The sequence below is a fragment of the Caretta caretta genome, chromosome 21, assembly GCF_965140235.1.
Source record: "Caretta caretta isolate rCarCar2 chromosome 21, rCarCar1.hap1, whole genome shotgun sequence".
Classification (NCBI taxonomy): domain Eukaryota; kingdom Metazoa; phylum Chordata; order Testudines; family Cheloniidae; genus Caretta; species Caretta caretta.
In genome coordinates, this window is record NC_134226.1 from 17556046 (window position 1) to 17582609 (window position 26564).

Consider the following 26564-nt stretch of genomic DNA (forward strand, 5'->3'; position numbering starts at 1 on the left):
ATTGCAAATGCCCCAAGTTCAGACAGGGGATATTGGTTTGGGTCCACCTCATTAAGGGTGAAATGCACACCCCTGCAGAGAGCCGGCGGGAGGACTAGGCTCCGTTGAAAGCTCTCAGATTAGCCACCCAAAGGTGTCAGTCCTTCCCTACAGTGGTAGCACAAAGCCCCACCTGGACTCGCACTGTTGCCACATGAATAGAAACATGTTGCTGAATTGGGGGTCTTTGGTCAGGGAGCAGGAAGGATTAATTGCTGTGGGAAGATTAAAAGAGCCAACTCCCACCAGCTAACGGGGAATAGCGCAGGCTTCACAGGTTGGAAGGATGTAAAACACCAGCTGCCCGGTTCTCATCTCACACCAGCGACTCGGCTTTGGGGGGAGGGGTTACTCCTCTGAGACCAGCACAATAAGAGAGAATCAGGCCCCCAGGAGGAAGAGAGGGATGCACAGAGCTGTGGCTAGGAGCAATGGGATGAAATTTAGAAGAGGGAATGTTCAGGCTAAATATCGGGAATAGTTAATTTAACAGTGTTTCAGAGGAACAGCCGTGTTAGTCTGTATTCGCATTTAACAATTTAACAGTGAGATCTTTAGGCCAATCCTCCCCTGGTGTAACTCAGCATGCCTCATTGAAGTCTACAGAGCTGCGCCCTTTAACCCCAGCTGGGGATCTGTCCCTTTATGAGACTGTAAAATAACAGGGTCACTTTCTACTCAACGTCTGTGTGTCAGTGGGTTACTAGATGTCAGCAACATGCTGCAGAGAGGAGGAAAACGTGTTCTAGACGATGGGTATGATCACATCAGTACAACGATGGGTATAAGTGACCTGTAGATCTGTTGGACTTTATAACGATTTGTTAACTGTTTATTAAAATATGTATTAATCATTTATTAACCCTTTAGCGACTACTCATATATGGACCCAAATATAGCGGGTGACCTGGCACTGTGTCGCGTGGGTGACTCTCCCACTAGAGAACGGCCTGTAGGGAAGGATACAGTCCTGCAATGGCCCCAGGAGATGGGCTGCGTGGCTAATAGGACTTTTCCATCCCTACTTTCTAAGACTAGTGCTGGTGTTGCAACAGAGGTTCGCTTGGCTAGGATATCAGAGACCAGCAGCAGTTCTACGGGCTGAGAATGCTGCTCTGTGCAATGCTCTGGGCATCTAATTTCTTGGCCTTCTGTAGTCTGGCCTGCCTGTTGGGATGGCATGATGCCTGCTTACAAATTGGTTAGACTGATGGCCAAGGATGCAGAAGCCAGATGGCGATGGGTTGAAGCAGGTGATGCTGCCAGTGCCATCCGTAGTGTGGGCCCCTCCTGGGCAGACTCACTTGTGCTGCAATGGCTCCTTGCACTTGGGCAGACCTATTGACACATAGGTACCCAGAAGGGATACCTGGACAGAGGGAGAGAAAGGGGCACAGTTTGCAGAGGCTCCTGGCTGCCAGTGAGACAGACTTTGTGGCAAGGCAGCAGATTCCTGCAAACCTGGGAGGCCTCCTGGGTGGGCGTTGTGTACAGAACTAGTGTCTGTGGGCTAGGGAGTGTGCGTTCATATTCCGGGCACCTCAGTCCAGGCCTGCAGCACCCTCTGCCTATGGCTCCAGAGGGCACGTGCCTCAGGATGCAGGTAAGCGAGTCAGAGGCCTACCTGCCAGGTGTCAGCAGCAACTCCACCCGCACAGCCCCTCATGGGAAGCTTTGGCTGTGTTCTTTGCACCTGAGCTTCTGCTGCTTTAACCTCCGGCTCCAGACCACAGTCAGCCTGGGGAGAGCCAGGAACTGACATCGTAGGGTGTGACGAGCTTGGCCAGAACCTGGAGAAATGACTTCATACACCCCACTCACCACTAGCCCATACACAGGAGCTCCCTGTACGCATCAAGGTTGGTCCCGTACAGCTGTGTGGGAGCCAGGACTCCTGGGTTCTAGCCCCAGCTCTGGCAGATGAGTGGCTAGCGCAGCGGGGCTTGGGAGCCAGGACTCCTGGGTTCTAGCCCCAGCTGGGGGAGGGTGGGACACCTAGTGGCTAGAGGAGTGGGAGGTAGGGCTGCTCTGTTGCTGACTCACTGTATGACCTTGTATGCAGCGTAGGTGTAGCTGCGTCGGTCGCAGGGTATTAGAGAGACAAGGTGGTTGAGGTAAATCTGTTATTGGCTTGATGTTTGTTGGTGAGAGAGGCCATCTTTGGAGCTCACACGGAGCTCCTCTTCAGGTCTATATGAGCTTGGGCAAGCCATGCCCCCTCTCTGTTCCTCAGCTGCTCCATTTTACAGATGAAGATTATGATACCGACCCTCCTGTGCTGAAAAGGATCTTCTATGAAGTGGGTGTCATAGCGTCACCGGGCGATGCTCTGGATCTGCTCCCCATGAAGCCAGTCAGGACTCTGGGGAAGTCTCCTCTCTGGGAGCAGACTAGCTGCAGGACACACAGCTCACATAGCTTCCACCTTCCTGGGTCTGACCTCGGAGCATTCAGCATCCTCTGCCCCTCCGTGGGCTTCCCACAGCGAGTCCGCCCAGGTGGAGTCCTGGGGAAGCCAGAGGGTCCTGCCCCCCAACTCCGCAGTCAGACGGGACTCTCAGCCAGCCAGTAAAACAGAAGGTTTATTAGACGACCGGAACATGGTCTAAAACAGAGCTTGTAGGTGCAGAGAACAGGATCTCTCAGCTGGGTCCGTTTTGGGGGGCAGTGAACCAGACAACCACGTCTGCACTTCATTCCATGTCCCCAGCCAGCCCCCAACTGACTCACCCTCCAGCCCCTCCTCCTAGAATCATAGAATATAAGGGTTGGAAGGGACCCCAGAAGGTCATCTAGTCCAACCCCCTGCTCGAAGCAGGACCAATTCCCAGTTAAATCATCCCAGCCAGGGCTTTGTCAAGCCTGACCTTAAAAACCTCTAAGGAAGGAGATTCTACCACCTCCCTAGGTAACGCATTCCAGTGTTTCACCACCCTCTTAGTGAAAAAGTTTTTCCTAATATCCAATCTAAACCTCCCCCACTGCAGCTTGAGACCATTACTCCTCGTTCTGTCATCTGCTACCATTGAGAACAGTCTAGAGCCATCCTCTTTGGAACCCCCTTTCAGGTAGTTGAAAGCAGCTATCAAATCCCCCCTCATTCTTCTCTTCTGCAGGCTAAACAATCCCAGCTCCCTCAGCCTCTCCTCATAACTCATGTGTTCCAGACCCCTAATCATTTTTGTTGCCCTTCGCTGGACTCTCTCCAATTTATCCACATCCTTCTTGAAGTGTGGGGCCCAAAACTGGACACAGTACTCCAGATGAGGCCTCACCAATGTCGAATAGAGGGGAACGATCACGTCCCTCGATCTGCTCGCTATGCCCCTACTTATACATCCCAAAATGCCATTGGCCTTCTTGGCAACAAGGGCACACTGCTGACTCATATCCAGCTTCTCGTCCACTGTCACCCCTAGGTCCTTTTCCGCAGAACTGCTGCCTAGCCATTCGGTCCCTAGTCTGTAGCTGTGCATTGGGTTCTTCCGTCCTAAGTGCAGGACCCTGCACTTATCCTTATTGAACCTCATCAGATTTCTTTTGGCCCAATCCTCCAATTTGTCTAGGTCCTTCTGTATCCTATCCCTGCCCTCCAGCGTATCTACCACTCCTCCCAGTTTAGTATCATCCGCAAATTTGCTGAGACTGCAATCCACACCATCCTCCAGATCATTTATGAAGATATTGAACAAAACCGGCCCCAGGACCGACCCTTGGGGCACTCCACTTGATACCGGCTGCCAACTAGACATGGAGCCATTGATAACTACCCGTTGAGCCCGACAATCTAGCCAGCTTTCTACCCACCTTGTAGTGCATTCATCCAGCCCATACTTCCTTAACTTGCTGAGAAGAATACTGTGGGAGACCGTGTCAAAAGCTTTGCTAAAGTCAAGAAACAATACATCCACTGCTTTCCCTTCATCCACAGAACCAGTAATCTCATCATAGAAGGCGATTAGATTAGTCAGGCATGACCTTCCCTTGGTGAATCCATGCTGGCTGTTCCTGATCACTTTCCTGTCATGCAAGTGCTTCAGGATTGATCCTCTGGGCTTTGTCCCTTTCCCTGGGCCAGGAGGTCACCTCATTCCTTTGTTCTCCAACACCTTTAGCTCTCACGTTGCAGGGGGTAAGGGCCGGGCCATCAGTTGCCAGGAGACAGGGTGTCGGCCATTCTCTGCCTAGACAGCCTTGCACTGCCCTCTAAGGCTCTGCAACAATCGCACAGCTTATCCCACCACCTAGATACTTAAGAAATGCCTAGGGGAAACTGAGGCACACACACAGTGTTCAGAGAGAACATTAAGAACAGTCCCACTTCGTCACAGTGGGTTTCCTTTCTCCTCTGCCTCTTCCCCAGTCCCTGTGATTCTCAGGGCAGAACAACAATTCCCCTCGCGTGGCTCTGCTGGCATGATATCGGAAACAGGCAATGTTACATTTGTACAGACATCGGTGACGTCTGTCATAGCCGTGAATGTTTCCCTTCTTTCCCCAGCGACGGGGCTGTTTTGTCACATTAACCATGATCTCTTTTACCTTGTGCCAACTGACGAGCTCACTGGATTGCTTCCCGTCCTTGACAGCTGGCTGCCTGAGCTCTGTGCTAACTAGAGGGGCTCAGAATGGTACAGATGTGATGGCTGTTCGCATTACGCTCACAGGGATCCCCGAGAGAGGGGCTGATGGGGATGCTGTCCAAGACTGGTGGGGCAGGGCTCCCTTGTGCAATCTGCTGCAGGCCATCGAAGGGAAACCTTTTCCCTGGAATAGATTTGGGGAGGGAGAGAAGAAGTGGTGGGTGTAGTGAGGGGGTGTAGGACAAGCTGTGCAAAGGAATAGAGTGTAGGGCGGCGTGTAGGCCCGGCTGTGTGAGGGAATGGGAATGTCGAATTCTGAGGGATTCCAGACAGACCTTGACAAACTAAGGAAATGTCCAGGCCAAAGGATGTAAGGGGAGTCCAGCGATTTACAGGGATGGCCACTGTCTACTATTTACAGGGATGGCCACTATCTTTCCAGACTCTGCACACACCAGTCAGAAACCTGTGAGCCCGGGAGGCAGCCAACACTGCATCGGAGTGGTTAGAGACCCACAGATGGGCATATGGACGAGGAAAGCAAATGGTAAGCAAGGCGCCAGTCCTAATGTGCTGCAGCCCTGCAGAGCAGCTAGAGTCCCAGGGGAGGCCTAGGAGCAGCACTGATGCAAAGTCAGCAGCCCACAGCACTGGCCGGCAGAGACCTGACAGACATAGGAGGGGGATGTGCTCAGACGGAAGAGGCGCTCCTGGCTGGGCTCTGAGGATGGACTGATCCCATCCATTCTCCTCTGCACACCAGGTGGACATGCAATCTGCACACAAACCATCACGAAGAAGCCACTGCTGAGTGCACCCACGTGCCTACCATGCATGTGACTAGACTGCGTAGGAAGGGCACTACCGGTGGCAGATATGCTGAGCAGGGAAGACCTGCCACAGATGCCACAGAGGGGTCTGTGACAGCAGATAGTCTAGCAGTATGCTGGAGTACCTCCTCATCTCTGCAGGGAGGCTCTGGGCAATCCAGCAAAGCACTGAACAGGACAGGTGCCGCAGGCAGGAAAAGAGGACTGACCACATCGCAAGAAGCAAGGGCTGCAGGAGGTCACTCCCTCCAAACAGGTCAGGGATGAGCTGCGTGTGCAAGATGGGATTTGGTTTAAAGGGGACCAAGCAGTAACCCCAGCAGATTTAAAACCTGACATCATGAGACAGATACACGCTTCCCCCTGGGGATAGAGGCCTGCCTGACATGAGCCAGGGGGTTGTATCTAGTGGCCAGGCATGAATGCCCAGCTGAGAGCGTACATGGAACAGAGTGAACTGTGCAGTGTGTCAGGTTTCAGAGTAACAGCCGTGTTAGTCTGTCTTCTCAAAAAGAAAAGGAGTACTTGTGGCACCTTAGAGACTAACCAATTTATTTGAGCATGAGCTTTCGTGAGCTACAGCTCACTTCATCAGATGCATACCGTGGAAACTGCAGAAGACATTATATACACACAGAGACCATGAAACAGTACCTCCTCCCGCCCCACTGTCCTGCTGGTAATAGTTTATCTAAAGTGATCATCAAGTTGGGCCATTTCCAGCACAAATCCAGGTTTTCTCACCCTCCGCCCCCCCCCCCCCCACAAACTCACTCTCCTGCTGGTAATAGCCCATCCAAAGTGACCACTCTCTTCACAATGTGTATGATAATCAAGGTGGGCCATTTCCTGCACAAATCCAGGTTCTCTCACTCCCTCACCCCCCTCCAAAAACATGTGCACATTGTAGGGAGAGTGGTCACTTTGGATAAGCTGTTACCAGCAGGAGAGTGAGTTTGTGTGTGTGGTTTTTGGAGGGGGGTGAGGGAGTGAGAGAACCTGGATTTGTGCAGGAAATGGCCCACCTTGATTATCATACACATTGTGAAGAGAGTGGTCACTTTGGATGGGCTATTACCAGCAGGAGAGTGAGTTTGTGGGGGGGGGGGGCGGACGGAGGGTGAGAAAACCTGGATTTTTGCTGGAAATGGCCCAACTTGATGATCACTTTAGATAAGCTATTACCAGCAGGACAGTGGGGTGGGAGGAGGTATTGTTTCATGGTCTCTGTGTGTATATAATGTCTTCTGCAGTTTCCACGGTATGCATCCGATGAAGTGAGCTGTAGCTCACGAAAGCTCATGCTGAAATAAATTGGTTAGTCTCTAAGGTGCCACAAGTACTCCTTTTCTTTTTGTGCAGTGTGTGTATATCTGTGTATCAACACAAAAACAGCATCCATCCAGCATATGCGCAGCATCCTTCACAGTGTCACAGACACATAGTGGGCTGCCCTGGTACTCCAGGCATGGTCAGTCTCTGCACAGCGAATCACACCACACCAGAACCTGTGAAGCTGGCTCCAGAGGCATATTAGAGCCCAAAGCCAGGGAGCCATTTGTGATAATGTTCCAGAGGGGCTCTCTCCCATTCTGTCCACCCCAGTGAGTTGATGATGTTATCAGCTGGATGGAGAATGCACGGCACGGTCCAGACAGGATTTCCCTACACAGTTGGTGGCAGGGAACATCCTGTGTATCCCTGAACAGTGGCACGTGTGGCATTTCCTGTACTTTGGTGATCAGTTTGTTGGCTGCATTGTGACATGGGACGTTAGGTGCGGGAATATTGGCTAGGACTGGTGACCACAGAAGTTTTGTTGACTTCAGTGAGCCTGTGACTCATGGAATGATTACGTTGTGTGTCTACTAGTCTACTATGGGCAGAGCTGAACCAAACTGGGGCATAATGTTCTCCAGCTGAGTAACAGAGAGCAAGCCCCGAACAACACAGTGTTTGCACTTTGGCTGGACCCCTACCAGTTTGTCCAGGAGACAGTTTCCCTCGATCTTTTGAGCTATGTGAGTGAGATGGTATTTATATGTGAGTGTGCATTGTAGTGTAACCCCTGGGTTCACTGGCTTTGGATCACACTGACCATTCAAAGTAAGGTTAAGAAAAGATGCAGAGTATAGTGATCAACAAGAGAAAGAGACTAATGAAATCACAACCCACCATGCTAATGACCGGAGCTGTGTGGTCACAGCAGGTCACGACTACAGACTGGTCAGCCTCACTTCAGTCCCCGGCAAAATCATGGAGCAGGTCCTCAAGGAATCCATTTTAAGCACTTGGAGGAGAGGAAGGTGATCAGGAACAGTCAACATGGATTCACCAAAGGCAAGTCATACCTGACCAACCTGATTGCCTTCTATGATGAGATAACTGGCTCTGTGGGCATGGGGAAAGTGGTGGATGTGATATATCTTGACTTTAGCAAAGCTTTTGATATGGTCTCCCACAGTATTCTTGCCAGCAAGTTAAAAAAGTATGGATTGGATGAATGGACTATAAGGTGGATAGAAAGCTGGCTAGATTGTCGGGCTCAACAGGTAGTGATCAATGGCTCCATGTCTAGTTCGTAGCAGATATCAAGCGGACTGCCCCAGGGGTCAGTCCTGGGGCCAATTTTGTTCAATATCTTTATTAATGATCTGGATAGTGGGATGAATTGCACTCTCAGCAAGTTCACAGATGACACTAAACTGGGAGGAGTGGTAGATACGCTGGAGGGTAGGAATAGGGTCCAGAGTGACCTACACAAATTGGAGCATTGGGCCAAAAGAAATCTGATGAGGTTCAACAAGGACAAGTGCAGAGCCCTGCACTTAGGAAGGAAGAATCCCATGCACCGCTACAGACTGGGGACCGACTGGCTAAGCAGCAGTTCTGCAGAAAATGACCTGGGGATTACAGTGGATAAGAATATATAAGTCAGCAGTGTGCCCTTGTTGCCAGGAAAGCCCATGGCATATTGGGCTGTATTAGTAGGGGCATTGCCAGCAGATCGAGGGAAGTGATTATTCCCCCCTATTCAGCACTGGTGAGGTCACACCTGGAGTACTGTGTCCAGTTTTGGTCCCCCCACTACAGGAGGGATGTGGACAAATTGGAGAGAGTCCCACGGAGGGCAACAAAAATGATCGGGGGGCTGGGGCACATGATTTACAAGGAGAGGCTGAGGGAACTGGGGTTATTTAGTCTGCAGAAGAGAAGAGTGAGGGGAGATTTGATAGCAGCCTAGATGACCTCCTGAGGTCTCTTCCAACCCTAATATTCTATGATTCCATTTTCAGGGAGGGGGGCTGTCGGGAGGACACTCTGGTAAGAACTGAGATCAGGAAACTGAAGGTGCATTTTGCAAGGTCTAGCATTCCTGACATGCTCTGTCCAGACAAAGGGCCACCACTCACTGCAGCAGAATTCAAATGATTCAGTGCCAAAGCTAAGCACAAGACATCTTCCCCTGGGTACCCACAAAGCAACAGGCAGGCAGAGTCAGCAGCAAGGAGAGCCAAGAGACAGATGGCAAAGGCAAAACAGATGGAAGGGACATCTAGCACAGAAAGACAGATCACAGAATCATAGAAGAGATAGAAGAGATGACCTCAGGAGGTCATCTAGTCCAACCCCCTACTCAAAGCAGGACCAATCCCCAACTAAATCATCCCAGCCAGGGCTTTGTCAAGCCTGACCTTAAAAACCTCAAAGGAAGAAGATTCCACCACCTCCCTAGGTAACCCATTCCAGTGCTTCACCACCCTCCTAGTGAAATCGTGTTTCCTAATATCCAACCTAAACCTCCCCCACTGCAACTTGAGACCATTACTCCTTGTTCTGTCATCTGCTACCACTGAGAACAGCCTAGAGCCATCCTCTTTGGAACCCCCTTTCAGGTAGTTGAAAGCAGCTATCAAATCCCCCCTCATTCTTCTCTTCTGCAGACTAAACATCCCCAGTTCCCTCAGCCTCTCCTCATAACTCATGTGTTCCAGTCCCCTAATCATTTTTGTTGCCCTCTGCTGAACGCTTTCCAATTTTTCCACATCCTTCTTGTAGTGTGGGGCCCAAAACTGGACACAGTACTCCAGATGAGGCCTCACCAATGTTGAATAGAGGGGAACGATCACGTCCCTCGATCTGCTCGCTATGCCCCTACTTATACAGCCCAAAATGCCATTGGCCTTCTTGGCAGCAAGGGCCCACTGCTGACTCACATCCAGCTTCTCGTCCACTGTCACCCCCAGGTCCTGGTCTGCAGAACTGTCAGTGCCCGCCCACACACTGCTAGTTTTTGCCCCTTGGCGTTTTTCAGGGTTTTTGCCCCTTGGCGTTTTTCAGGGCTGCTCTCACAAGAGCTTTGGCCTTGTCTCTTCCCATCTGGCGGGTGCGGTGTTAATGCCCGTTGACAGCATCGGCCCCTTGTTCGGCGTCTCCCTGGGCAGCTGAGGGCAGGGCTTGTCACGAAGCAGCTGACGCTGGTTTGTGGCAGGGGCTGACAGCCAGCGCGGCATAGCTGAGATGACTGGAGAAGCCAGAGCTCCTGGCGGAAAGGTGCCTATGGGCTGCCCTTTCAGCCATCACTCCTTCTCAGTGCCAGCACTATCTACCCCTCAGCCCCACGAGGCACAGGGAGGTCAAGCCATTTTACACACATCCCAGGATGATAGTCCAGAGGTGACAAGGGATACATTTGATCTGTGTATTTGTTAGAGGTTTAATAAAACACTCCACAGGTGGGGACCAGCCTGCTCCTGCAGGTGGAGCAGTGATCCGCGTGCCAGGACTCCTGGGTTCCTTTCCCAGCTCTGCACTGTGGTGGGGAGAGCTAGTGACTCTAGTGACTAGTGAGAGCTAGTGAGTCTAGTGACTCAGGGCCAGAGGGGCCTGGCCTGGCTCAGCTACGGCCTTGCTCTGTAACTCCTCACAAACCTTGTGCTCTGGCAGCTCAGCTTGACACTCCTCAGAGGGGCCTGGGCTCAGCAGCTGCCGTTAACGATCATGCCTCTGAGGTGTCTCAAGTTGGACATGTCAAATTTCGGCCCTAGGAGTCAGATCTTTGGTGGGTTTAAATCAGCATCACGCCCCTGACTTCACTGTAGCGGCTGATTCACACCAGCGGCAGCTGGACCTTAGTTTATAACATCTCCCTGATCCTGATGGGATTTGAGCATAAGGGGCCTGATTCTTCTCTCACACTGGTGTAACACTACTGCTTTCAGTGGGGTCACTCCTGATTTACACCAGGGTCAGTAAAAGAGGAGCTGGGCCCAGTGGGATTAGGGTGGGTAAGCGGGGAATTGGGCCCAGTGGGATTACTCCTGATTTACACCAGGGTGAGTGAGTGAGGAATTGAGCACAGTGGGATTACTCCTGATTTACACCAGAGTGGGTAAGAGGGGAATTGGGCCTAGTGGGATTACTCCTGATTTACACCAGGATGAGTGAGAGAGGAATCAAGCCTAATAAGATTACTCCTGATTTACACCAGGGCGGGTAAGAGGGGAATGGGGCCCAGTGGGGTTACTTCTGATTTACACCAGTGTGGGTAAGAGGGGAATCAGGCCCAGTGGGGTTACTCCTGATTTACACCCGGGGAGGAGAATCAAACCCATACTTTCATTGTCATCTCATCCATTCAACCAAACCACTTCTCTGGAGCAGGGCTGGGGTGAGAGGAAGGTGCCTGCGTTCACAAACACTGCTGATTGACTCGTGGGGTACAGTCTCCTTAGTTGCCTAATTAATGTAGCCGATTAAAACCTTGCCATGGCTAACGTGCCTGGTCCAGCAGCCGCAGAGTCAGCGTTGCTGTTGAGTAGCAGGCCGAGGCAGAAGGGGACGGGCATGGACAGCGGGTATAATAGGCGTTAGCACAGCCGTCTCTGCCGCCCCACACGTGGGCTGTGGTGCCCCCCTCCCCGCCTCTTCCCCTCCCTGCTCTGGCCCTTCCCCGAGGCTCCCACGGCTTGCTGCTGCTGCCTGGGGTGAATCTTCCTCCTCTCCTCTCCCCCACCCCAGCCCCTTCCCCTTCCCCGTCTCGGAGGTCCCCACAGCTGCAGGCCGCTCTCGCGGGGCGCGGGGGGGAGTGTGAGAATGCGAGTGGGGAGTCAGTGGCAGACGGGGGGAGTGAGGAGGTGAGCAGAGGCGATCCCCGACTAACTTTACACAGTGGAAAAGCCTTCCAGAGACCGAGTAGCAGAGATCACTGGACTGTTACAGAGCCATGACAGTGGTAATGAACCCATCTGACAGGCATTCGCCAGCGCCCAGGGAGCCTTTGGCCACGTTCCGCTGGCTTTTCTATTGGAGGAAAATCTGTTATTGGGGTTAAAACCAGTTTCCCAACGACGACGCCTCAGTGAGTCTCTGTGCCCAGAAGTAACTGCTGGCCTGGCTCAAGGAGGAGCTGCCATAGCTAGTGTGTTTATTTCTTGATCTAGTCGTTTTATTCAAACCCAGTTGAAGTAAACGAGCCTGGCAGGGAATTCTGGGTAAGGAAGGTGATTAAACTGCTGCCCTAATGCCGGCTGCCACCGACAAGCACTTTCCAAAAGAAGAGATTAGGCTTCAGGGTGGCACAGGCAGCCTGGTGCTTCGTCTCTCTGTATGGCGTATACCAAACTCCCTGCCACGCAGAGGAGAATCTGTCTGGCAATTCAGCTACACCTGGTGCCTTGGGGAATGTTATTAGTGCTTTAAGGTGAAAGGGGGAGAGGGTGTCACGGGGGGGTGCAGCAGCAGGTAAGGAGGCGAGCGGGGAGCCAGCTGCACAGCAGGTGGGGGGGGGTCTGGTGGGGGGGAAAGGGTCTGGCGGGGGTGGGGTGAGGAGGCCAGCAGCAGGTGGGCGAGCAGCAGGCGAGCGGGGGAGGAGATGATTGGAGGGGTGTGTGAAGAGGTGAGTGGCAAATCAGGGGTGGGGCCTGGTGCAGAGCAGGGGTGGAGTGGGGGTAGGACTGTGGGCGAAAGAGGCAGGACAAGGAGCTCGCCTCCCCCAGGGGAAATTTCACCCGCCACCAATGGGGACATGGCTGGTGTGCCAGTCACTGCAGACAATCCTATGTACTCAGTCCACACTTACCCCTTCTGTGCAGGGCGAGTGGGGAATTCATAGACCCCGGAGCTGGTTCTCACCTGGCTGCTGCTGTGGTCATGGGATGATTTCTGGGTGCGTGGGAGCAGCTCGCTGATCTGACAGAGCGAGTGTGGGCTCCTCTCCCAGTCTCCTCTCTACAAGGCCTGATCCTGCAAAAGGCTGGGAAATACCAGGGGCTCTGGGTGCTCAGTGCCTCTCTGGCTCAAGCCAGGGGATGAGAGCACAGGTGGGCACCAGGAAATGGACCCAGCTTGAGAGTCAAAGGCAAGGCTGTAAAACAACCCAAGAGGGAGCTCCGCACTCCTGGTCAGTCAGGCAGAATTGCTCAGCTCAGCTTCCGTTGTTCTAAGCCCAGCTCCAGCTTGAGCAGTTCTGGCCATTAATGTGTCTCTTATTGACTCAGTGTGACTATGTGACTCAGCAGGGAGGGGGGAGTGTTGACCTGGGAATGTGCCCTGGGGATGGGAGTCCTGAGAGCCTGTCACCTGAGCCAGGAGGGGGAGGGGGAGGTGACACCTCTGCCCAGGAATGTGAACAGAGGCTGCAGCAGGGAACCTGCGGGGTGAGTTGAGTTGGCAGTTTGGAGGCTGGGGGGAGGAACACAGGGAACCCCAGGGCTGGGGTCTAAGCTCCCTGCTCCCCCAGAAGGACGTGATTGAGGGGTCCTGGTTGTACCCACAAGCTCTGTTGTGGACTGTGTTCCTGTTGTCCAATAAACCTTCTGTTTTACTGGCTGGCTGAGAGTCTCAGTGGATCCCAGGAAGAGGGGTGCAGGGCCTGGACTCCCCCACACTCCGTGACAACTGGTGGCAGCGGTGGGATCTACTGCACCCCGTGAACGGCGCTTCCTGCAGTAAGTGACTGGGGAACAGTAAAACGAAGGGGAATTGACGGGGACCAGGCGTGCTGAAGATTCAGAGACGGTTTCGGGGGGCGGTTAACCCCTGGGAATGTGTGACCAGAGAGAAAGACTTTTGCAGTAACAGGGTCCCCCGGGGGATTGCAGCGAGCAGTCCCAGGGGCGGAGGAGTCTGCAGCTCGACCCTGGCAAAGAGGTGGTGACCTCAAGAAGGACTGGCACACTAAGGGCTTTTCCTGGAAACCGTGGGAAGCTGCCCGGCCTGCGAGTGGCCAGCAGGGAGATGTACGCTAAACGCCTTAAGAGTGACCTGGTGGAGCTGTGCAGGCAGAGGGGGCTGCGCATCGGGAGGTCCACCAAGGAACAACTGATTGCCCAGTTGGAGGAGAGGGATCGCTTGGATGACCCGATCCCTATCCCTGAGGGGAGCCGCCCGGCAGACGCAGCGTGGGCCCTGGGGCCTGACCGGGCTGGGAGGGGTCAGACTGCTGCCGAGGACATCCCGAGACCCTTCCTACCTATGTCTGGGGGAGGGGTTGGGGGAAGCCCAGCGAATACCGAGGGCACCCTGACCCCAGCACCCAGCAGGGGATCCTCCCGGCGGAGCTCCCCATCCCTGGAGCGGAGGCGGCTGGAATGGGAGAGGGAGATGAAAATGAGGGAGCTGGAGGATCATGAAAAACAACGTCAACATGAGCAGGAGGAGAAGGAGAAACAACGTCAACATGAGCGCCAGGAGAAGGAGAAACAAAGACAGCACGAACTGGAGCTGGCCAGGCTGAAGAGCAGTGGGGCCCCGGCTGTGGTGAGTGAGGGGGGACCCAAGACTGCAAGGAACTTTGATAAGTGCTTCCTGGCCCAGCGTAAGGAGGGGGAGGACATAGATAGCTTCCTGACGGCCTTTGAGAATGCCTGTGAGCTGCACAGGGTTGACCCTGCAGACAGGCTCCAGTTTCTCACCCCCTTACTGGACCCCAAAGCCGTGGAGGTGTACAGCCGGATGACAGGGCCGGAGGCAGGGGACTATGAACTGTTCAAACAGGCCCTGCTCCGTGAGTTTGGGCTGACCCCCGAGATGTACCGGAGAAGGTTCCGGAGTCAGCGTAAGACGCCTGAGGTCACCTACCTACAACTGGCCAACCGGATGCAGGGGTATGCCCGCAAGTGGACAGCGGGGGCCCGAGCTAAAGAGGACCTGCTTGACCTAATTGTACTGGAGCAGCTGTATGAACAGTGCCCTTCCGACCTGAGGCTGTGGTTGGTGGACAAAAAGCTCGAGAACCCCCAGCACGCAGGGCAGCTGGCCGACGAGTTTGTGAACAGTCGGTCAGGGGGTAGCCGGGAGGAGTCCCAAAAGAACAGGCCCCCCCCGATGCAGAGAGAGAGTCACCAGGGGGCCTCCCAGCGGGGAAATAGGGAGAACCCCCTCCCAAGGGGAACGCCTGGCGTCGGGCCCCTCCGACCCGCTCGAGGGGACCAACGTGACCTGAGCTGCTATCACTGTGGCCAGAGAGGCCACGTACGGTCCCAGTGCCCTGGGCTCAGGGACAAACTGAGCAGACCCAACCTACCCAGGGTTAACTGGGTAGGGACCCAGCTGGACGAGGGGCAGACGACTCAGGCAAGGGGGGCTGCCAGTTTACCACCTGCCCCGGAGGGAAGAGTACCCCAGGCCAGCTCCACCAGAGGGCTGGAGGCTCTGGACTCAGGGCGCTCAGTTTACAGGGTGGGCGCGGGGCTGTCCCTCCGGAGAGAGTGCCTTGTTCCCCTGGAGGTGGATGGGAGGAAGGTCAATGGATACTGGGATACGGGTGCGGAGGTGACGCTGGCCCGGCCCGAGGTGGTGGCCCCAGATCGGGTGGTGCCCAACACCTACCTGACCCTGACAGGGGTGGGTGGGACCCCATTTAAGGTGCCCGTGGCAAGGGTACACCTGAAATGGGGGGCCAAGGAGGGCCACAAGGATGTGGGGGTACACCACCATTTGCCCACTGAAGTTTTGATGGGGGGAGACCTAGAGGACTGGCCAAGCAAGCCCCAGACCGCCCTGGTTGTGACCCGTAGCCAGAGCCGGCGAGGGCCACTGCTCCCTGACCTCGGGGAGGGTACCGCACCGGAGGCGCAGGACCCTACCCTGGTGGGAAGGGAGGGCCGAGGGGCACGGCTCAGAGAGGCTGAGGCCTCAGACCTGGCCACTGAGGGGGAACCGGTCCCCATCCCTTCCCCAGCTGCTGAGTTCCAGGCCGAGTTGAGGAAAGATCCCTCCTTGCGGAAGCTCAGGGACCTGGCCGACCTCAGGGTGGTACGGACCATGAGGAGAGGCTGCCAGGAGAGGTTCCTGTGGGAGAAGGGGTTCCTATACCGAGAATGGGCTCCCACAAGGGAAGTAGAGTCCTGTGGGATCAGGAGGCAGCTGGTGGTCCCCCAGAAGTATCGCTGCAAGCTCCTGTCCCTGGCCCATGACATCCCCCTCGCAGGGCACCAGGGAATCCGGCGCACCCGGCAGAGGTTGCTACAGAACTTTTACTGGCCCGGGGTCTTTACCACGGTCCGGCAGTATTGCCGATCCTGTGACCCCTGTCAGAGGGTGGGGAAGGCCCGGGACAAGGGGAAAGCGGCTTTGAGACCTTTGCCCATCATAGAGGAGCCTTTCCAGAAGGTGGCCATGGACATCGTGGGGCCTCTCAGCAGGACGACCCGGTCGGGGAAGAAATACATTCTGGTGGTGGTAGATTTTGCCACCCGCTACCCCGAGGCAGTGCCCTTAGCTTCCATTGAAGCAGACACCGTGGCCGATGCGCTCCTGACCATTTTCAGCCGAGTGGGGTTCCCCAAGGAAGTCTTGACAGACCAAGGCTCCAACTTCATGTCGGCCCTGCTCCGGTGCTTGTGGGAGAAATGTGGGGTCCGGCACGACTGGGCCTCAGCTTATCACCCCCAGTCCAACGGGCTGGTGGAGAGGTTTAACGGGACGCTAAAGATGATGCTGAAAACCTTTATGAACCAGCACCCACAGGATTGGGACAAGTACTTACCTCACCTGCTGTTCGCGTACAGGGAGGTGCCACAGGAGTCTACCGGATTTTCGCCTTTCGAACTGTTATATGGAAGGAGGGTGAGGGGCCCCCTGGACCTGATGAGAGACGAGTGGGAGGGGAAGGCCACTCCCGATGGAGAGTCAGTGGTGGAGTATGTCCTGATCTTCCGAGAGAGACTTGCTGAACTCATGGGCCTGGCCAGGGAGAATCTGGCCAGAGCCCAGAAGAAGCAGAAGGTCTGGTATGACCGCACGGCAAGGGCCCGTGCCTACGCCACCGGGGATCCGGTGATGGTTCTCATCCCAGTGAGAAAGAACAAACTACAGGCCGCCTGGGAGGGCCCTTTCAAGGTCGTCAAGCAGCTCAATGAGGTAAACTATGTGGTGGAGCTGTCGAACCGGGCGCACCACCGCCGGGTGTACCATGTGAATATGATGAAGCCATATTATGCCAGGGGGAATGTGGTGTTGGCCGTGTGTGGACAGTGGGAAGAGCAGGGAGATGACCCTTTAGTGGATCTATTCCCTGGGACTAGAGCTGGTTCCCCCCTGGAAACAATTCCCCTCTCGGATCAGCTAACCCCTGCCCAGCAAGATGAGGTCAGGGAGGTGCTGCATCCGTACCGACAGCTGTTTTCCAACCAGCCTGGACGCACTAATCTGACTGTCCACCGGGTGCAGACAGGGTCGCACCCACCGATAAGATGCTCCCCCTTCCGAGTCACAGGGAAAACTGCTCAGGACCTGGAAAGAGAGGTCCGGGACATGCTGGCTTTGGGGGTGATCCAGCCATCTGCCAGCCCTTGGGCCTCGCCGGTGGTGCTGGTCCCCAAAAAGGATGGGTCGGTCCGGTTCTGTGTGGACTATCGGAAGCTCAGTGCCATCACTGTATCTGATGCCTACCCCATGCCCAGGCCGGACGAGCTCCTAGACAAGCTGGGAGGAGCTCGGTACCTTACCACCATGGACCTTACAAAGGGCTACTGGCAAGTGCCGCTGGATGCAGATGCCCGGCTGAAATCGGCCTTTATCACCCCTCTGGGGCTCTATGAGTTCCTGACCCTGCCTTTCGGCCTCAAGGGAGCGCCGGCCACCTTCCAGCGCCTAGTGGACCAGCTCCTGAGGGGGATGGAGAGTTTTGCCGTGGCGTATATTGATGACATCTGTGTCTTTAGCCAGACCTGGGAGGACCACGTGTCCCAGGTTAGACAAGTGCTGGACCGACTCCAGGGGGCTGGGTTGACTGTAAAAGCGGAGAAGTGCAAGGTGGGGATGGCGGAAGTGTCTTACCTGGGCCATCGGGTGGGGAGCGGCCGCCTAAAGCCGGAACCAGCCAAGGTGGAGGTGATCAGAGACTGGCCCGCTCCCCACACCAAAAAGCAGGTCCAAGCCTTTATTGGGATGGCAGGATACTACCGAAGATTTGTGCCTCACTTTAGCGCCATAGCCACCCCCATCACTGAGCTATGCAAGAAGGGGAAGCCAGACAAGGTGGTCTGGACCGAGCAGTGCCAGGAGGCTTTCCGGGCGCTGAAGGAGGCTCTGGTCAGTGGCCCAGTTCTGGCAAACCCAGACTTTGACAAGCCCTTTGTGGTGTTCACCGACGCCTCCGACACGGGACTGGGGGCGGTGTTAATGCAGGAGGATGAAAAGGGGGAGAGACACCCCATCGTGTACCTGAGCAAGAAGTTGCTACCCCGGGAGCAACACTACGCGGCCATCGAGAAGGAGTGCCTGGCCATGGTGTGGGCCCTCAAGAAACTAGAGCCCTATCTCTTCGGGCGGCACTTCACCGTGTACACCGACCACTCGCCCCTGACCTGGCTGCACCAGATGAAAGGAGCCAACGCCAAGCTCCTGAGATGGAGCCTGCTCCTGCAGGATTACGACATGGACGTGGTCCACGTGAAGGGAAGTGCCAACCTGATAGCGGATGCGCTGTCCCGGAGAGGGGGCCCCGAACTTCCCCAGGTCACTGGTCACAGTGACCCCGCTCAGTTCAGTCTCGAAGGGGGGAGAGATGTGACGATGTGACTCAGCAGGGAGGGGGGAGTGTTGACCTGGGAATGTGCCCTGGGGATGGGAGTCCTGAGAGCCTGTCACCTGAGCCAGGAGGGGGAGGGGGAGGTGACACCTCTGCCCAGGAATGTGAACAGAGGCTGCAGCAGGGAACCTGCTGGGTGGGGTTGGTTGGCAGTTTGGAGGCTGGGGGGAGGAACACAGGGAACCCCAGGGCTGGGGTCTAAGCTCCCTGCTCCCCCAGAAGGACGTGATTGAGGGGTCCTGGTTGTACCCACAAGCTCTGTTGTGGACTGTGTTCCTGTTGTCCAATAAACCTTCTGTTTTACTGGCTGGCTGAGAGTCTCAGTGGATCCCAGGAAGAGGGGTGCAGGGCCTGGACTCCCCCACACTCCGTGACACTCAGGCCCCCCTTTATCTCCCTGAGTGAAGCTGCTGTCTCCAGTCGCTTTGAGGCTCGGCTGGGGTGAAATGCGATGTGCGGGTGCAGTGCCCAGGTGAGAACCTGGCCACTGGCTCGATGACTCCACTCTCCCTGCTTAGATCCCCTCGAAGCTCTCCCCACCTGCTGCACTGGGGAGATGTTAACAAAGGCCATTGGGAGCTCGCTTGGCTGCCAGTTTCCCATGGATTTGCTCAGCTGTGCATTGCCACCTGTGACATCTGTGCATCAAGAGACTGCAGGTGAGAGCAGCACAGTTTGAATCTCCGTCTGAGCTCTTCCAAACAAGCCAGGGTGTCAAGGCCTGGCGACTCGTTTGGGAACATTAGCCCCATCGAGGGTGGAGTCTGAACAGAATGCCTGCAGAATCTGCACCAGCCTGCCAGAGCTTCTGACTAATGGTGTCATTGTCCCCTTTTCAGGACACAGATCAATTTCACAGTGGCCATTGACTTCACAGCTTCCAATGGTGAGTTCTACCAGATTAACCGTACTAATGTTCCCTGAAGCATGGTCAGTCTCTGTTCAGACAGCTAGTGGCTGCTCAGACAATACATTACACTAAACCCCTCTGAGATATTATGTATTTATTGCACAGTCGTTCATTCCCCATAAAGGCCTGTGAAATCAATAGTTATTTTATGACTGTTGAGCACTTGTTAAATCTGTCAATAGGTATTAGGTATCCTTACAGGGATGAGGTTTTATACTATTAACGAACAAGTGTCCTGCCCAGACACCTGGGGCCTGGTTCTGTTCTGATTTAGAGCAGTTTGATACCAGCATCACTCCACTGGCCTCCGCAGAGTTACTCCTCATTTACACAGGTGGAGGTGAGAGCTGGATCTTGGCCCTTGGGTCACCATGTTTTCTCAAGCCACCCAGGCCAAATCCCATGGACATCAATGAGGGTTGGACTCACCTCACTGGTATTATTGATTATTTATATTGCCATAGTGACTAGTAGCCGCGATCCTGGCCCAGGACCCCATGGTGCAAGGTGCTGTACAAACAGAACAAAAGCACAGTCCCTGCCCCACACAGCTGACAATCGCTCTCTTATGTCAGTTTCCCCCCTACAGTGACAGAGGAATTACTCTTGACTTCCCTTGGTGTGTGTGAGAATCAGGCCCTGAGTAAAGACTTCAGTCCCTCAGCTGACCTGACAAATACACATGCCCCCCGAAACCCCCACTGCTTTGCCCATGTGCTGCTGCCTGCTGGTCTGTGTGACCCTTCTCTCTCTCCATCAGGCAACCCCTCGCAATCCACCTCCCTGCACTACATGAACCCGTACCAGCTCAACGCCTACGCCATGGCGCTGAAGGCGGTGGGCGAGATCATCCAGGACTACGACAGTGACAAGATGTTCCCCGCACTTGGGTTTGGAGCCAAAATCCCTCCTGACGGGCACGTGTCCCACGAGTTCCCCCTGGTACTGCCATCCCCTTCGAATCGCTCTACCACTTAGGGCAGGTCTACACTACCAGCTGGCATCAGCACAGCTGAGCTGCTCTCGAGCTGCTGGTGAAGGCGCGCCACGCCAACGGGAGAGAGCTCTCCTCTTGGGTTCATAACTCCACCTCCGTGAGAGGCGGTGGCTATTGCAGCAGGGCGGTCACCCCGCTTGGGTTAAAAACAGCCCTGGGAAAGGGCTGCCCCGGGGAGCCAATCACAAGCGGGCTTGAGGGAGTCAATCAGGGTATAAGAAGGGCGCCTGGGGAGACAGAAGTCAGAAGGATGGAGCTGCTTGGGAGAGATGGGGTCCCTTGGACAGAGCAGAGCAGAGCAGAGCAGAGCAGAGCAGAGCAGAGCAGAGCAGAGCAGGGCTGGGGAAGGGCAGGTGACCTCCCAGGCTGAGGCCTTGCAGCAAAGGCCTGAGGACGTACTAGGGCTGCAGGGAGACAGCCAGGCCAAGAAAAGCAGCAGGTCCAACCCCCTTGCCAGCGATGAGTGGCCATTTCAGACTGCAGCCTGCCCCTGAGAGAAGGGGCTAGATGACGACTGGCAGTAGCCACTGAGACAAGGTGGGTACAGGGCAGGGGCGGGCAAACTTTTTGGCCTGAGGGCCACATCGGGTTTCCAAAATTGTATGGAGGGCTGGTTAGGGGAGGCTGTGTGCCTCCCCAAACAGCCAGGCATAGCCTGGCCCCTGACCCCTATCTGATCCCCCCTGCTTCTTGCCCCCTGATGGCCCTGCCTGGGACTCCTACCCCATCCAATCCCCCCTGTCCCCGGATGGCCCCCCGGGACTCCTGCCCCATCCACCCCTCCCTGACCACCCCTGGAACCCCTGCCCCTGACTGCCCCCCACTGCCCCATCCAACCCCTCTTCTCATTCCTGACTGCCCCCCCTGGGACCCCTGCCCCATCCAACCACCCTTCTCCCTGTCCCCTGACTGCCCCCCGCTGCCCCATCCAACCCCCCCTTTCCTTCCTGACTGCCCCCCCTGGGACCTCTGCCTCATCCAACCACCCTTCTCCCTGTCCCCTGACTGCCCCCCACTGCCCCATCCAACCCCTCTTCTCATTCCTGACTGCCCCCCCCGGGACCCCTGCCCCATCCAACCACCCTTCTCCCTGTCCCCTGACTGCCCCCCGCTGCCCCATCCAACCCCCCCTTCCTGACTGCCCCCCCTGGGACCCCTGCCCCCATTCAACCCTTCTGTTTCCTGCCCTCTGACTGCCCCGACCCCTCAAACTTCCCTGCCCTCTATCCAACCCGCCCCCGCCCCCTTCCCGCGCTGCCCGGAGCACCAGGTCAGGCTGGGGTCTGCAGCTGTGCTGCCCCAGGAGCCCCCACCCCCCCAGCCCGGAGCATGGCGCGCTGAGGCTGCGGGGGAGGGGGAACAGTGGGGGAGGGGCCGGGGACGAGCCTCCCTGCCAGGAGCTCCGGGGCTGGGCAGGGGAGTCCGCGGGCTGTAGTTTGCCCACCTCTGTTATAGGGGGTTGTGGTTCCCCTGGGAGGGGAGACCCCGAGGGTGGGGGCATTGCTGTGGGGTAGCACCCGTGGGCAAGCGGCACTGGGGTCCGGGAGGGACATGGGGCCCGAGGTGGTGGAGACAACAGGGCAGGTCCCAGCGGGTGAGAAACCGGCCAGAGGAGGGTGCGCCTGAGCTGGATGAGCTAATTCCCAGAGTGCCGGCAGGAGGCGCCGTGCAGTGAGGGCCCTGCCCTGCTACAGCTATGCCGGTGCCGTGGGTCGGTCAGGATGACGGCGTCGCTCCGCGGGTGAGGGTTAAGCACACACCTGAGCCGCGTGGTTACGCCGAAGTAGCCCTGCCGTGGTCACCAGCGCTTTTCCGGCCTCCGCAGCCATGCGCGGAAGTGACAGGCCTCGCTCCTGTCCGGCAGGCGGTCTGGCCAGAGCCCGAAAGAGCAACCCCGTGAGGTACTGAGCACCCTCAGCTCCTGCCGGCTGCGATGGTGTGGATGGTGCTCAGCGCCTGACAGGATCAGGCCCTTAGTGGGGGTTAGGGCGTGTCTGGCACCACCTCCCCACTAGTCTGACCCCCTGGTTAGACCAGCCAGTCCGTGTGATCCCCGAGCAGACTTGCCGGAGGTGCCTCCGCAGAGCAGCCAACGCTGATCAGAGCCCGTGACTGTGGCGCGGCCTGGCGGGTCTCCGAGTGCTTGGTCGGCCCTAGCGGAGCCTCAGTGGGTCCCTCTGCACAGCCGCCGCGGCGAGGCCCAGAGCCGGGCTCAGAAGGCTCGGGCTTGTGCTGCGGCTCTCAAAACATCTGGGTAGATGCTTGGGCTCCGACGCCCACCCCCCTCCCATAGGCTTCAGAGCCCGAGCACCAGCCCCAGTCCAGTCGTCTACACAAAGTTGGCGCACAAGCCGAGTGTGTCGACCCTGGGCTCTGAGCCATGCTGCTCTGGGCTTCCACGAGGCCTCTGTGGCTTGGGCTTTGCCGGCCAAACGGCCATGATCACCAAGGGCAGGAGCATAGCTGCTCTGAGGACAGGACAATGGATTTCCCATGGGGAGGGAATAAAAATTTGAGCAGGGAAACCTGGTTTTTCTTAGTGAGCCTCTTCCCAGTCCCTGCTGGAGAAGGGACATAGCTGCTGTCTCCCCACCCCCACCCCCAGGAGAGAGCTTCCCTCCTTACAGCATGGGGGAGGTAACTCCGGTGACTCCCTGAGCCCCACTCTCTGGAGATGCCAGCTAGGGACTGAGCCTCAGCAATGGAAGCCATTTCAGTGCCAGAGCTGGGTCTCCTGGGTTCTATTCCCACCTCATGGATGTACTCTATTTGTCCTTGGTTAAGCCATGTCCCCTCTCTGTGCCTCAGTTTCCCCACCAGGAACATGGGGATGATGGTGCTTTTAAAGCAGTTTGAGATCCTAGGATGGAAACGCTAAGTGTTATCATCACTGTTCCTCTGAGGCCATAGGGTAACCCCTTCAGGTGATTCCTCCCAGCACTGTGGGGAATTCCTCACATTTCTCTGGCCAGCGCTCCAAGCCGGGCTCTGGGAAATAAAAGTGGGGGGATGGGGAATGACTCCCCTGTTTGGGAACCCCCCCCTCACTGCCCTTCCTCCCTCTCTCTCAGAACGGCAACACCGACAACCCCTACTGCAGCGGGATTGAGGGCATTTTAGAAGCCTATCACAAGAGCCTCAAGACTGTCCAGCTGTATGGCCCAACTAACTTTGCCCCGGTAGTCAACCATGTGGCCAGGTACATCCAGCTAGTGCATTGACTCGGTGGCAGTATCCCACAGCCCAGCTTGCTCGGTCACCCCTCCCTGGGCCAGAAGTGGGCTGGTGGTACCCACCAGAGAGCTATGGCAGTGTCTGCATAGAATGGCCAACTGGGAGCAGCAAAAGAGTCAAGAGCTGTTTGGTCACAGCCAGAGCCGGGAAGGAGCTAGCCAGGGCAGTGGATCCTCCAGGGCTGTGTCCAATCCATGTGTATGTCTCAAGCCCTGGGTTCCAGGAGCATGGTGTGTATTTATGTCACTCCCTGGCCTGGGTCAAGGCCCATGTTTAACACCCTGCAGCCGGACTAGCAGGGATGTGCCCCAGGAGAATCCTGGCTTGGGTAAATGGTGTCACAGCCCAGCTCTCTTGGGAGCTCACGTGGCCCCTGGGCAACAGCAGAAACGGGGGGTACGTTTGGGGGCAGGGAGAGGAAGAGGGGGACTCCCCTTGGGGAGCTCTAATCTTGCCACAGAAATCTCCCAAACTGGGAAATTGGAGAAGCTGCTCTGTACCACAGACCTGGGGACAAATTCCCCATGGGGTCACTGGAGTTACCCCAGGGATGAACATGGCCCAGGGCAGCAAGGTTAGAGCTCAGAGTCCATAATCCCCGGCACCCACCCCCCAGAAGCCTACTCTCACATGAACATCCTCCCATCCAGGTACGCCACCACTGAACAGGACGGCTCCCAGTACTTCGTGCTCCTGATCATCACGGACGGGGTGATATCGGACATGGCCCAGACGAAGGAAGCCATCGTCAATGTGAGTAGCAGGGGTTCTGCTCACCTGCGGTGCCACCAGCAGCACACCAAGCCAATGTCTGCCCAAGTGCCACTCGCTCGGACAGACGGAAAGTAACATCAAGCAAGCAGATGTTACTAGACCCGCTAAGGCTGATGGCTTCTGCAGAATCCCAGTGAGGTTTGTCGAGCTCTGTCTAGCCTCATGTGGAGGTAATGGAGCTCAAGATTAGCCCCTGTCTCCAGAGGTTCCCTAAATTCTGTCAGCCCAGTGTCCCAGGTACCAGAGAGCTCAGAGGCTGCCGTGGCTGTCGACAGACAGGTGGCTATAACAACCTGGGGACTCGGTCTGTGCCCTCATCACTTGGGTGCCCAACCTCCCTCTGTGCCCACTAATGGGCACAGTCGGAAGCTTTGGCCTTTTCCCTTAGCTAGAGGCGTTGACTTAGGGCAGCAGTGATTGCATAACAACCCTGTGCGAATGCAGAGACCCGACTGTGATATTTGTCATTGTCATAGGAAGTGATTAGTACTAGCTCCATGGGACAAGCCAGCCAAATCCACACCTTTAGAACAAATGCTACACATGCTGTGCAGTCAGAAAGTCACCCCTACAGGGTCACCTCCTCCCCAGGCTTGTAATCTCCTACTGTCCCTTCCTGTACCACAAAGAGAGATTGTAAGTGAGTACGGGTAATGAGGCATAAAAGTCAGAAAGGGTTACGAGAAAAATAAAGACAAAATGCTACTGGTGCCTAACTTAACAAACTCTACTAAATTCAAAGCAAAGTTTTCTCATCCCATGTTTCCGCTGTCTGACTGGACAAACTTCTTAGGTCAGGATCCCACCCCCGAGTCCAACGACTGCTTCCTTTGTCATTTCAGGTGCAGTAAATGTGATGGGCAGGGGGAGTGAGAGATGTTTGGGATTTTTTTCCCTCCATTTTATAGTTTCAATCCCTCTCTTGAAAAACATTCCCAGCTGAGAACTAGGAGACCAAGACTCTGTGTGGAAGGATGTTCCCCGTTGCTTTTTTCTCACCTGTTTGAGATTCCTTTGTTTCCATTGCTGCTTGACAGCTCTGTGTACTGCTTACATGCAACTGAAGCAGAGCACACACTCCTTTGCCTAGGACAGATGTGTTTGCCAGCCTCAGTTTGGAACATGTGGTAATAACACCATACAGGGGAATCTTATAACTTCACATACAGTGCTGCCAGACACATTTTACCAGGACCATACTGATCTGCAAATTACAAGTTTTCAAATGATACCTTGCAAGGTGTACTTTGTACAAAGATTATTACAATAAAGTGTGAACACAGGAATACATTCTGTCTCACTTCCTTCAAGGGCTGTTTGCCCCAGACCTGAGCTCCCAGTGCCAGAGTGCTGTTCCCATCTCCCTTATATTCAGGGAGGAATCTAAAGAACCATTTCAGCCCCAGTGAATCATCAGATATTAATTTGCACTGGCGTTCCAAGATCTGCTAACGATAGGACAATGGGAGAACACTATTACTGATGGAAATTTTGAATAACTTGATCATGTGTGTACCTGTGAGGTTTCACAGGATTTGAGCACACGTCTGCAGCCCTTCAGGTGGGCAGTGACTCTACTCCACCCCAGGCAGCCTTGGCATAGCCATTAATAATGCACCAGACATCCTGGGAGACCAGTCACTATGGGAAGTGCCGCCCATGGTAGATGACTGTCAGCCTCTCCCATGACTGCTGATTGGCCCAGAGCCACCAGGTAAGCCTGGAGGGAGTACCAAGAAGTGACAGTGCATCAAGGCAGGTCGTGACCTGCTGCTAAGATAGATCCTGCCTCACTCTGGGTTGCTGTTCCCCTTGCCTCATTCCTCCTTCCTCACCCTGCCTCTGGTTCCTGGCTCTTGACCCCTGGTTCCGGACCTGAGATATCCACTCAACCTCGACCTCCTCCAACTCTGACCCCTGGACCTGACTGCGCACATCCCGGTCCCTGGCAGTTTGCACAGATGACTCTGACCCTGCACAGCCTGTGCCCCAGTGGGGACATGGAGGTAGCGGGCAGTCCATTGCCCAGCCAGCCCCCAGAAGCACCAGATCCCTGGGCACAGATCACCCACATAGAAGCTGAGGTTTCAGCTCCATGGCCACAGACAGCACAATGTTGCGCAGAAAACCAGGCCCTCCATGGGTAGGCACAGGTGATGGC

At 55.5% G+C, this 26564-nt stretch overlaps 1 protein-coding gene across 4 annotated transcripts in view; it reads left to right on the forward strand.

The window, feature by feature from the left end:
* The window catches only part of CPNE5 (copine 5), a 214894-nt gene that overhangs the window by 146883 nt on the left and 41447 nt on the right, over positions 1-26564 (forward strand). For 3 of the 4 annotated variants that reach the window (XM_048826649.2, XM_048826648.2, XM_048826651.2), the window contains 4 exons: positions 19328-19374; positions 20159-20340; positions 23467-23594; positions 24280-24382. In XM_048826649.2, the coding sequence (XP_048682606.1) occupies positions 19328-19374; positions 20159-20340; positions 23467-23594; positions 24280-24382 (460 nt within the window). Of the gene's footprint in view, positions 1-19327; positions 19375-20158; positions 20341-23466; positions 23595-24279; positions 24383-25245; positions 25659-26564 lie in introns of those variants that run through there. The other variant, XM_048826650.2, reaches the window with a different exon arrangement.